The sequence below is a fragment of the Sparus aurata genome, chromosome 10, assembly GCF_900880675.1.
Source record: "Sparus aurata chromosome 10, fSpaAur1.1, whole genome shotgun sequence".
Taxonomy (NCBI): domain Eukaryota; kingdom Metazoa; phylum Chordata; class Actinopteri; order Spariformes; family Sparidae; genus Sparus; species Sparus aurata.
In genome coordinates this window covers 27196995-27209001 of record NC_044196.1, presented here as the reverse complement: position 1 = coordinate 27209001, position 12007 = coordinate 27196995, and the positions used below count along the sequence as shown (strand labels likewise).

The window sequence follows — 12007 nt, the reverse complement described above, 5'->3', positions numbered from 1 at the left end:
GGCCGAGATCATTTTTATTGCTTTGGTCAAACAAAAATTGTTTGTAATGTTAATATTGGATGATGGGATTAGATTTGACATTCTTAGATAATCTTACATTGTATAGTAAAAATAACACCTTCAGAGAATAACCTTCTGCGTCAACACTTTTCTTCCTGACAGCAGGTTTGTGGTCAGTTTGATGAACAGGATAAGGAACTTAAGACACACCCCGCCTCTTTGCATTAAAAGCACCCTGACTGGAGCACAGTTTAGTTGTGGACATTGCAGAGTAACAGCAACACGCGCCATGAAGAACTTCACTTTGATAGCAGCTTTGAGTCTCTGCAGCATTAGTGAGTATTGAGAATTAATTACTGTTCACTTATTTAAACATTTATCCAAAGGAAAATGTTCATGTTCCTTTTTTTGTCATCTGCTTTTGTGTCAGGCTGGATCTCTGCCTCAGTCTCTCAGTATCAAACTGTGGAGGCTCAGCATGGTGAAGAAGTCACACTGCAGTGCAACAACATTTCAAAGTATGATACTCAAACATTCTGGTCCAGACTGGTCAACACAACCAAGATCAGCTGCGTTGTTGTTATCTATAGATATGGAGGCAACGTAACAGTCTGTGATGGATATGAAAAAGGGAAATTTGAAATGAAATCCAACATCTCCACTGTCTTTCTCAACATCAAAAAAGTGGATTCATCTGACTCTGGACTGTATTACTGTGGATTTTTCATAAGCGGCACTCCAATTTTGACTCCCATACATATAAAAGTTAATGGTAAGATTACTGTATTTTTCTCTTTTAGTTATCTCTGTTCAGTTTGCTCTTTTCTGCTTTTATTGTACAATAACTGTATTTATTGTCTGAAAAACAACATCCTGTATGCAAGAAATTAGTTAATTAAATCATTCTGATGTAAATCTGTCAAAACTAAATCAAGACGAATGTTATCTTTATTTTATCAAAAGGCAGCGATGAGCCACATGATGATGACAGGGAGGGTAAAAGTAAGATTTCTTTCATTTGTCCAAGTTGTCAGTTAGTTCTAGGTAAAATAGTGAAGCTACATTCAGTTAGTAATGTTGAGCCTATATTAACTTTCTTGTAGGAGAGTCCGACAGAATAGCAATGCTGACGAGTGTGATCCTGGGTGCACTGACTGTTGTCCTTGTACTTGTCATCATTGGTCTGGTTGTGAAAGTCAGGAAACTTCAGACAGGTACTTTTTCAGTTACTGTCTCCATCTTGTTTCCAGTGGAAATGCTTTTAACTTTTGTCAATTTGCTGGAAAACTGACCTTATGTCTTCTTTGTGTCACATAGCTGATAAGGAAGACCAGAACCGAGAGCAAAGAGAGGTGAATCCAATTTTAATACTTTTGTTTACTGCATATTGTTTGATAGAGCTGAACCGAAAAACAGCCAGAACTGTATTGTATCGGACCACATTGGCTTATGTATTTATTTGTATATATTTGCATCTATGAGGTATATATATGGGCTGATAAGTCTAGAAATGGCCAAATTATGTTTTAGATCCACTGGAGAGCACTAACAACTTTATTTTTGGTGTATACATGTCTCGCTCAGTAAATGTGTTTGTCACAATCCTTTACAGGAGCTCTGAGCAAAAATTTAAATCAATTTACATGTATTAGTCACTTTTTATTGGCCTTATGTGAGCAGATTGTAGCATGATGTGAAAATTACATCTTCCACGTCTGTCTTGGTTGCCCATACAAGCCTGTGGATTATTTGTTTAAACTGTTTAATGCTGCTGGACTCTGGATTTATGTGTGAACGACTTTGGTTGATTTTCTGCCATTCCAAAGGATGTCTCTTCCTGCATGTTCTCAAGTGCCTCGTCTCAGTTCCCCTTTCTGCTTCGTTAACAGAGAGCAACAGAAGCTGACATTAGTTTAGAAGTGGTGTTTGCTTCATTAACAGTCAGCTTTTAGCACAACAAAGGTTCTCCTTAAAGTATGAATTTAAGGTAGTCTTACTAAGAACATTGTACCATTTGTAACTAAAGTTCATTTAGAAGGCGTTATATTTGAAGGAATTAAGGTCATGTAAGTCACCATATTAAGACTGTAAATACTCTTTTCATAGAATGTGGGCCGTGATGAAGACGTGAACTACGCAGCAGTGACAATTCGACCGAAAGCAAAAAGAAGAGAGCGGGAGCCAAATGTTATCTATGCTTCAACCAGATAGACTCAGAAGGCAACTGGAACTGACGCTCTATTATATGAAAATGCTTTGAGCTTTTGTATGCCATGTTGGTGAGAGAAGTTACCATTCTAGCCAAACGATTTTCTTATGCAATAAAGATCATGTGTTCATCCATTTGTAAGTGTCTTCCTACCACTGGTATGTTTTGATGGAGGATGCAGTAAGGACGATGATGACTGCCCAGGTTGTCTTACAGTGAGAGATGGATGAAGGTCTCTGACAGTGGAGCAGTGAGTGAGGCACACATCAATTGTTTGACAGGAAGAGACAGCACAGTATGGTCTGAGCACAACTGAGGTGAAAATCGTGAGGCCTGTTAGATGAAAGACCTGTAAGTTTCCTCTTTGATTTACAATATTCTCTAAATGATTACCTAAAAATACTAGATACTGTACTATATTGTAGCCTACATATTCTACAAAGCAGTGTCACTTTTATCATCAAAGTACCTAGGACAAACATGTAGTCACGGAAGAGTGAGAGGATCATAGAGACAAACTGCTACCTAGTATATGTTCCAACAATATTCTCATTCACTAGTGTCGGTTTGGCTTGAAATACACCCCCAGACCAAGCTACCCCAAGCTGCTTTCAATATTTAATCCTGCCAGAACTACTGCACACATTCCCACTGGTAAGAAATAATATCATCCGGTTAGAGTGCAAAACTCTGCCAGGAATTAACAGCTCAGTCTGACGTCCTCGGTGGTATTCAGTCAAACATTCTCTTCATGCTATTTTATTTTCTGCTGACACAATCAAGTTATGTGCCCACGCTGTGTGAATCTTTATTCCTCTTTTGAGTGTGAACTTCTGTGTATAGAAGTGTGTATTTCTTGAGCCTGAACATTTGAATCATCATTCATTTCCCTGAGAGCATGTATGCCGTCAATTTGAGGAACTTTCTTAGTTCAACTGAACCAGTTTGACCCAGAATCGGACCCAGAAGGAGAGGCTCCTGAAAAAATACAAACTCTGCAGCTGCAGGAGGACGTTTTAGAATGGTTAGTGTGTCTGAATAATTTTAGTTTGTTAGTATGTGTTGTTGCAGTTACTACCATGTAGCTAATGGCTAACAGCTAGAGAAAGCTGTGTTTGTCTCCAACCCATTTTTCAAACACTTGGACACTGTTCGCATTGGTGGTTAGCACACACATACAAGCTAACACGAACCGTAGCCGGCATGTTGTCGTTAAAAATGAAACACAACTACTGTTCCCTACTACTGTAGCCTATATGCTGTACTACCCCAGCAATAGGAAAATACATAAACACAGACTTGTGGAGTTTACATCTAGAATAAATAAAGAAATGCTGGATGCAGAGGATGATGATCTTGTAGTCCAAAGTAAAAGACAATCTGTAGAAACCCCACATTTTGGCTCCCAGATGGCAGAAAGCCAAGAAGTGGACACAGAAAATGAATTATTATGGTGGTTATATTTGTGGTTTTGAAGATGACATGACCAATGTTGACTACTGTTACAGACGTATGTGTAATGTGCCGATGATACTGAGGCTCAGTATCATCTGTCTGGCCTGAGGACACCTCTCATCAGCCCCATGATTGCTTTGAGAGAACAAACTGGGGCATCTTTGAACAGCAGGACCTGGAGGACTACACTTCATTCGTCCTGAGCTATATCAAGTTCTGCTCGGAAATAGTAACCATCAAGAAGTGCATCTGGGTCTATCCAAATCAAAAGCCCTGGATGACTGGAGAGGTCAGGACCCTGCTGAAGGAGAGAAACAAGGCCTTTAGGTGCAGTGAAAGGGCACAGTACAGCACTGCCAGAGTCAGCCTGAGGAGAGGCATTAGAGAGAGGCCAAGACAGCATAGTAGAGGAGGATAGAGGAACATCTCAGCAGCAACAACACAAGGCGGGTGTGGCAGGGGGTGCAGCACATCACCTGCTACAAATCCAACAACCTTGCAGTGGTTGACAGAGACGCCTCGCTGGCGGAGGAACTGAACATCTTCTTTGCGTGCTTCGAGGCAGAGAAACCGCATGCAGCCACATCACACCCCTTAACCTGTGACAACATCCTCATGTTGGATTAACATGAGGTGTGGCGCACACTTAAGGGGTGAACCCGAGGAAAGCTGCTGGACCAGATGGCGTACCTGGCTACTGAAGACCTGTGCAGTCTAGCTGGCTGTTGTCTTTACCAGGATCTTCAACCAGTCCTTGTCCCAGTACACTGTCCCACCTTGTCTGAAGTCCTCTGTTATTGTTCCACTGCCAAAAAAAAACAGCAGTCAGCAGCTTGAATGACTACCATCCAGTGGCACTTACACCGATCATTATGAAGTGCTTTGAAACTCTGGTTCGGGGGCACAGCATCTCAAGTCTGCCACCTGCATTGGACTCTCACCAGTTTGCGTACAGGGCTAACAGATCTACAGAGGATGCTTTTGCAACAGCCCTCCACACTGCTCTGAGCCACCTAGAGCAGCAGGGGAGCTATGCAAGGTTGCTCTTTGTTGATTTTAGCTCTTCATTCAACACCATCCTCCCCAACAGACTGGTGCCCAAACTGATGGGGCTGGGACTGTCTTCCTCCATCTGCCACTGGATCCTGTACTTCCTGACAAATCGCTTTCAAAGGGTGAGAGTAGGCTCCCACCTCTCAGCATCCATCAGCATCAGCACCGGCTCCCCACAGGGCTGTGTGCTGACCCCCCTACTCTACACCCCCTACAATCATGACTACACCCCTGCCCACTCCAGCAACACCACTATTAAGTTTGCAGACGACACCACCGTAGTGGGACTCATCTCTGAGGGGGATGAGTCTGCCTACAGGGCTGAGGTGGAGCAGCTGACTGGGTGGTACAGGGAAAATAACCTGGTCCTTAACACCACCAAGACGAAGGAGCTGATCGTGGACTTCCGGAGGAAGAAAACAGAAAACATCCAACCACTGTGCATCAGCGGGGACTATGTGGAGAAGGTCTCTGACTTCAGGTACCTGGGCATCCAGATTGAGGAGGACCTGCCGTGGAGTGCAAACACCTCAGTGACCATCAAGAAGGCACAGCAGAGACTTTACTTTCTGAGACTCCTCAGAAAGAACCACCGGTCACAAAAACTGCTTGTGTCATTCTACTGCTGCTCAATAGAGAGTGTGTTGACATACTGCATGTGTGTGTGGTATGTCAGCTGCACAGCAGCAGAGAGGAAAGCACTCCAGAGGGTCATCAACACCGCCACGAAGATCACTGGCTGCTCTCTCCCCTCCCTAGATGAATTGTACTGTGCAAGGTGCCTTAAAAAAACTCAAAACATCATTAGGGACCTATCACACCCCGGACATAAACTCTTTGAACTGCTGCCCTCTGGCAGAAGATACAGACAATACAGTTTTTACTCAAGAGCAATAGTGTCGCTGAATGCAATCAAGGCATAAAAGAGGCTACAGACTGGGAGCATAAATTGGAAGATGCAGAGGAGTCTGGAATGACTGGTCTGAAATCCTGAGGGCATCTGGGGGAAGGTCCTCCACCAGGTAAATGGCTCTGTTTTTAGATTTGTCAGCCTCACACTGTAAAGATGTGGCTAAAGCTGCAAGGGAAGCAAACCACTCCTCTTCTGTCAATATGGTATGTACAGTTTAAAAGTGTCGGAAACATCTTTACAGTGAAGCATGCCATACTGTGTTAATGGAAACAATATCAACTACTACTATAAAAGACTGTATAACCATTACTTTTTAAAAATCTGGTTAAAATCTGAAATTAAATTCACTAGCTTAAGCCCAGCAAAAACAAAATACCACCTCCAGCATGTACCATTATACTATGACAGAAAAAGGTTTCCCTTTGCAGAACGCTCCATTTTGTTCGCTGGTGATGATACAGTCATGACCACAAGGCGGTGAACGAATATTGCTTCTACACAACTGTCTGAAATGGAAGGAAACATGAGGACAGCTTACTCAAAAATGTAAGCTTTAAACATACAGACAACCTCAGAACCATCTGATGATCTGATGAGATCATTTTTATTGCCTGGTCGGACAAATGTTGTGTGTATCTTTTATATTGGATGATGGGATTAGATTTGCTAATCTTGCATAAAAGTTCTGATGTGTCATTTGTATGTAACAAAAACTTTGATTGTATTTCATAAAATAACACCATCTGAAGAATATCTTAACATTCTGCCTCAACACCTTTTCTTCCTAACAGCATGTTTGTGGTCAGTTTGATGAACAGAATAAGCAACTTAAAAAACACCCCGCCTCTCCGGTTGAAAGCACCCTGAAAGCACTGGAGCACAGTTCAGTTGCGGACATTGCAGAGTTACAGCCACACGCGCCATGAAGAACTTCACCTTAATAGCAGCTTTGAGTCTCTGCAGCTTTAGTGAGTATTTCCATTATATTACCGTTTACTTATTTAAACATTTATTTAAAGGAAATGTTCATGTTTCCTTGTTTGTTATCTGCTGTTTGTTTCAGGCTGGATCTCTGCCTCAGTCTCACAGTCTCAGACTGTGGAGGCTCAGCCTGGTGAAGAAGTCACACTGCAGTGCAACATCTACAACAATGGTGCGGTGATATTCTGGTTCAGACTGGTCGACAGAACAGAGGTCAGCTGTGTCTCTGTCAAGATCCACGGCAATGAAGCTAAAAACTGCGAAGGATTTCAAAATGGGAAATTTGAAATGAGAAGCAGCAACAACACCGTCTCTCTCAAAATCGGTTTTGTGACTAAATCTGATGCTGGACTGTATTTCTGTGGATTTTACACTAATGGAACTCCAACTTTCAGTGTTGTAGATTTAAATGTCAAAGGTAAGGTCATTCTAGCCTTTTCTTTTCATTCGTTGTTCATTTATATTTATTCTGTATTTCCATAATTGTCACATTACAACACAAAAAACAAAGTGGCTATTAAAACATTTGCTAAATTTAATCAAGATGTAAATCTGTCAAAACAAAAAGACTACTTTTATGCTTTTTTTTTTTTTCTAAAAGGCAGCAACGAGCCACATGATGATGAGGACAGCGAAGGTAAAAGTGAGATTCTACTAAAGATTTCTTTCATTTTGCAGAATATGAAATGTTAGTATGGTGAAAAAGCTAAATTTTTAATTTGACTCAGAATTAGATTCTAACTTAATGATCTCCCTTGTAGGAGAGACTGACGGAATAGCAGTGCTGATAAGTGTGATCCTGGGTGCTCTGACTGTTGTCCTTTTACTGGTCATCGTCGGTCTGGTTGTGAAAGTCAGGAAACTTCAGACAGGTACTTTTTCAATAACTATATCTTGTTGCCAGTGGAAATTCTTTTAAATGTTGTTAATATGCTGGAAAACTGACCAGATGTCTTCTTTTTTTCACATAGCTGTTAAGAAAGACCAGAATCCAGAGCAAAGAGAGGTGAATCCCATTTCGGTATTAAGTTTTATGTTGTTTGATAGAGTCAAACTGAAAAACAGACAGAACTGTACTGTATCGGCTTTCATTTGCTTCTCCCTTACAAATCAGTTTATTTGTATTATGTACTGTATATATTTGCCAAAAATATTGGCTGATTAGTCGAAATATTGTTTGAGGTCTGCTAGAGAGCACTAAAAACTTTATTTTTTGCATATAAAAGGTCCTGCACAGTAAGTTTATTTGTCACAATACTTTAAAGGAGCTCTGTGTAACAATTTGAAGCAATTTACGTATTACTCACTTTTTATTGGCCATGTGTGAGCAGATTGTAGCATGATGTGAAAATGAGGCCTTCCACGTCTCTCTTGGTTGCCTACACGAGCCTGTGGATGATTTGTTTAAGCTGTTGGATTTATGTGTGAAGGACTTGGGTTAATTTTCTGCCATTCCAAACATTAACGACCAGCTTCAAGCACAACACAGAGCCTCTTTAAGTATGAATTTAAGGTAGTCTTACTAAGAACATTGTACCATTCGTAACTGAATTTTTTTGAGGGAAATAAGGTCCTGTAAGTCACCATATTAAGACTGTAACTACTCTATTCACAGAATGTGGTCTGTGATGAGGACGTGAACTACGCAGCAGTGACAATTCGACCGAAAGCAAAAAGAAGAGAGCAGGAGCCAAATGTTATCTATGCTTCAACCAGATAGACTCAGAAGGCAACTGGAACCGATGCTGTGTGAAATCAATTTGTTTGAGGCTTTTGTATGCCATGCTGATGAAAGCAATAACCACTCTTGCCAAAACATTAACATTTGAAATAAATATCAACTTCCCACTGCGGTGCTTTAATTCTCAGCATTTTATTTCTCTCAGTGTCCATTTTGCAAAAACACATGATCAATATTTGACAGTGGAATCCAGATTTACTATACAAGAACAGAACAGTCATTTTTGTCAGACTTTGATGAAGGTCTGTTAAGGTGGAGAAGTAAGTGAGGCACACATCACTTGTTTGACAGGAAGAGGCAGCACAGTGTGGTCTGAGCGCAACTGCGGTGAAAATGTTGAGGCCTGTTAGATCAAAGCTTTCTAATAAAAGAAGCTGAAAGGAAGCAGTGAATACTGACTGACTGACAGAGACAAAAGGTAACACTTAACGTACACACAAATGTGCGTACACTTACATTTACATTTAGGGCATTTAGCAGACGCTTCGTCCAAAGCGACTTACAATAAGTATATTTGTCACAAGAAAAAAACCACAACATATCACCACCGATAAAGTAAAAAAGAAAAAAGAGAAACAGTTTTCAAGCCCTCATCTGAGCATCATTGTTGCTATTTATCAAGGATACCTTAAGTGCATTAGTGCTATGATTTAAGGCCACATTTACACATAGCCGTCATAACATCGTGCACACAACATAGTTTTCAAAAAAGTTGTCATTTACATCAACCCGCATAAATACGCCGTCGAGCGCCATTATAACTATGCCAAACCTATGGTCGGCAGTGTAGGGAGAAGGATAAAGCCATGCGAGCCAATCAGAATCCTCAGACTCAACAACAATGACTAACACGAGTGACTTCCTGTTCCTTTCAAAGCAACAAATATGGCACAAGGTTCGTTCGTGTGGACATAGAAATAGGGCGCTCACATGACGTTAAGCATTTACTGGCGCATAATGTTGACATTAGTTGACACAGCAACACATAACCGGCATTATCAGAAATCTCCCCTTTGGCCGGAGTTTTTAGAAATAATCGTTTCCTGTGATAAAAACAGGGTTTTCGTGTAAATGAGAGGCCAAACCACAGGGAAATATCTACGTCTTCCCTTGGTGTAAACGGGGCCTAAGTCCTAAGGATAAGAACAGTACATGGGAGAGGGGTCATGCAGCATTCTGGATACGCTGCAATTGTTTAGTCGCAGAGGCTTAGTGTCCAGCCAAGAGCGAGTTGCGGTAGTCCAGTTATAAGTTGACCAGAGCTTGGACCAGTTGCATTGCGTCCTTTGTGAGCAAAGCTGCAGGATCGGGCCAGAGCAGTGATGTTGGGGGTACAGGACAGTCCATCGTAAAAGATTACGCCCAGGTTCTTCGCAGTCGAAGACATGACAGGTTCATGCGAGGGCAGTCTTTCTTTTCTGAAGCAGGTAAGGCCATCAGAGGTAAGGGTGGGGGGAGGTGCTTTCTGAATGGGCATAGGAGTAAATGAGGAGCTGATGTCATTTACTTTATTTTTAAAGTAGTTACTAAGGAGCAAGTAAGAAGTGAATCAGGAATGACTTGTTAATTAATGAGTCACTAAATAGCCATTCTTGAAATAACTGATGTTAACACTATATAGTAGATAATGATGCATTACAACAGATCAGACTGGGACTAACTATATTAATTAATCATTAGGTAATTAATGATCTGTTAACTATGAATTAGCCACTGAGAGAAACAAACTAATGACTACTCAGTAATTCTAAGCTCTCGTCTGTAGCAGTGGACATTTACAGTATATCTAAGGTGTCAGCATGTATTATGTGGTGTGAGTATAATGATAAAAATATGTTGAGGAAAGTGAACACGACTGAACACCAAACTGGCACCGAACACAGCCTTCAGGCCATGGAGGTCAGTTTGAGTGATGACTAGGACTTGAACTTAAGGGACACGGCTGAATCTGTGAATTTTGGACTTATTTTCACCGAACTGGGTGATTGTTAAAAGACAAACCGAGACTGTTTTATTTGAAAAATGCACAACTTTTAATGGAGACAAGTTTACAACAGTGAAGTTTATCTTAGTCGGTCGTATGGCAGTTGAATGTTTTTGGTTGAATGCAGGCAAATGCAGAAATCAAACTTTTATTAACAGATGAATTCATGTTTTGAAAAGGGCCTACCAAAAAATAAATGGACAGCACAGGAAAAAGACCTCAGAGAACATCGGCCGTGTTCTGGCTCATCTTCCTTGACGTGAACATTCTGCATCAAAACACATTTTTTGACAGGGAGATTTGAAATGAAACACAACAACTCCACTCTCTCTCTGATGAGAGTGACACTTTACAAACATATTCAGCGATATGTACTCAGTAATCTCAATGCAGCTGCCGGCACATGTAAAAAATGTCCTGTTACCTGTGCTTTGGACACGAAAAACTGCCTGGTTAGTCTCAGGTAAAATATCTCACCGTTGAATTTTAGTTTGACACAGGACACCATCAGTGGTCTCCTGGGTCAAAGTCCTGTGTTTGCTTTACCCATTCATCCACCTTGTTCTCCACCCTACAGCATGTGGATTTTTTTTTTTTTTTTGCTCTCTATACCACAGCACCTACTTTGCCACAGTAATAATCACTATGGCCAGATGAGCTGCTTTCGATCGATATGAACATTGGGCCTCATTCACCAATATCTTCTTAAGAAACTTCTTAGATTCTTTCTTAAGTTGTTCTTAAGAGGTTCCTTAAGAAAACCCTACGTCAGATTCACCAACGCGTTCGTAAGCCTCAGAATTGTTCGCAGCTGTGTTCTTACATTGATGAAAGCCGCAGGATCAATATATATGCCATTGTTTTGCGGGCCTTGGATGGAGAAATGCCACGTATAAATATGGTGGGGGGGGGGTTACTAATTGATGGCATGTTTCCAATTTACTTGATTTATCTTAAATCATTGGCACATTTAATTTATTTTAGAATTTAAATTCTTTGTAAATTACCAAAAATATGAAATGAATAAATAAATGAATAAATGACAGAATTATCACTGTAATATTGCATTTTATTGAACTACACAAGAGAAGAAAACACAACCATGCCACCATTTCGGCACTGAAATGTGCGTAAGAGTACTCCTGAGTGTTCGTAGGATTTGTTCTTGCCTAAGAAAAAATCCTAGATAAGAAAAAAATTCATGAATGCCACAATCTTCGTAAGTGGGACTTAAGAACAAATTTGTTCGTAAGAACGGTTCATGAATGAGGCCCATTGTTCTGACGAGGAGAGATACCCTCACACTTCACATCTTTACTGAACAAGAATACAAATCAGGCATTTGTCTGAACAAGAATACAAATCACATACAGCACTGCTGTCACAGTGATTCTCTGAGCTTCACACACACACTCCCAATAGCACCAACAGTAAGCTAGCCAGCAAAGAAGACATGACATGCAAGGGTGGGTGTACACAAAGACGTATTCCTTGTCTTTGTGCAGTCTCTCTCTCTCTCTCTATCTCCAATGAATACACAGTGGCTAAGCTATGTGAGCATTGTTTGTCATGGCTTGGAGCCGGTCAGGGATTGAGGATCTACAGCTGTGAGGGACTGAAGCTGCCACATGTCGTTTTCTCTGTAATTAACCACTTTCCTTTCATACCCTG

General features: G+C 40.9%; 2 protein-coding genes across 2 annotated transcripts; both read left to right on the top strand.

The window, feature by feature from the left end:
• Positions 1 to 261: 261 nt before the first annotated feature.
• LOC115588964 (uncharacterized) lies at positions 262 to 2349 on the top strand. The gene is made up of 6 exons (XM_030429636.1): positions 262 to 335; positions 431 to 772; positions 964 to 1002; positions 1104 to 1214; positions 1318 to 1352; positions 2107 to 2349. The coding sequence occupies exons 1-6, from the start codon at positions 290 to 292 to the stop codon at positions 2209 to 2211; spliced, it is 678 nt and encodes a 225-aa protein (XP_030285496.1). The 5' UTR covers positions 262 to 289; the 3' UTR covers positions 2212 to 2349.
• Positions 2350 to 6431: 4082 nt separating this feature from the next.
• LOC115588967 (uncharacterized) lies at positions 6432 to 8473 on the top strand. Its single transcript, XM_030429640.1, has 6 exons — positions 6432 to 6598; positions 6694 to 7029; positions 7213 to 7254; positions 7373 to 7483; positions 7583 to 7617; positions 8227 to 8473. Exons 1-6 carry the CDS (start codon positions 6553 to 6555, stop codon positions 8329 to 8331), a joined length of 675 nt encoding a protein of 224 aa, XP_030285500.1. The 5' UTR covers positions 6432 to 6552; the 3' UTR covers positions 8332 to 8473.
• Positions 8474 to 12007: the final 3534 nt, after the last annotated feature.

Excerpts from the sequence above, each read along its gene's own strand:
- LOC115588964 (XM_030429636.1), top strand. The coding sequence starts at position 290 with ATGAAGAACTTCACTTTGATAGCAGCTTTGAGTCTCTGCAGCATTA. Across the intron at positions 773-963 it reads CATACATATAAAAGTTAATG|GCAGCGATGAGCCACATGAT; the intron begins GTAAGATTACTG and ends TTTTATCAAAAG. Across the intron at positions 1,353-2,106 it reads AGAACCGAGAGCAAAGAGAG|AATGTGGGCCGTGATGAAGA; the intron begins GTGAATCCAATT and ends CTCTTTTCATAG.
- LOC115588967 (XM_030429640.1), top strand. The coding sequence starts at position 6,553 with ATGAAGAACTTCACCTTAATAGCAGCTTTGAGTCTCTGCAGCTTTA. Across the intron at positions 6,599-6,693 it reads TTTGAGTCTCTGCAGCTTTA|GCTGGATCTCTGCCTCAGTC; the intron begins GTGAGTATTTCC and ends TGTTTGTTTCAG. Across the intron at positions 7,484-7,582 it reads AGTCAGGAAACTTCAGACAG|CTGTTAAGAAAGACCAGAAT; the intron begins GTACTTTTTCAA and ends TTTTTCACATAG.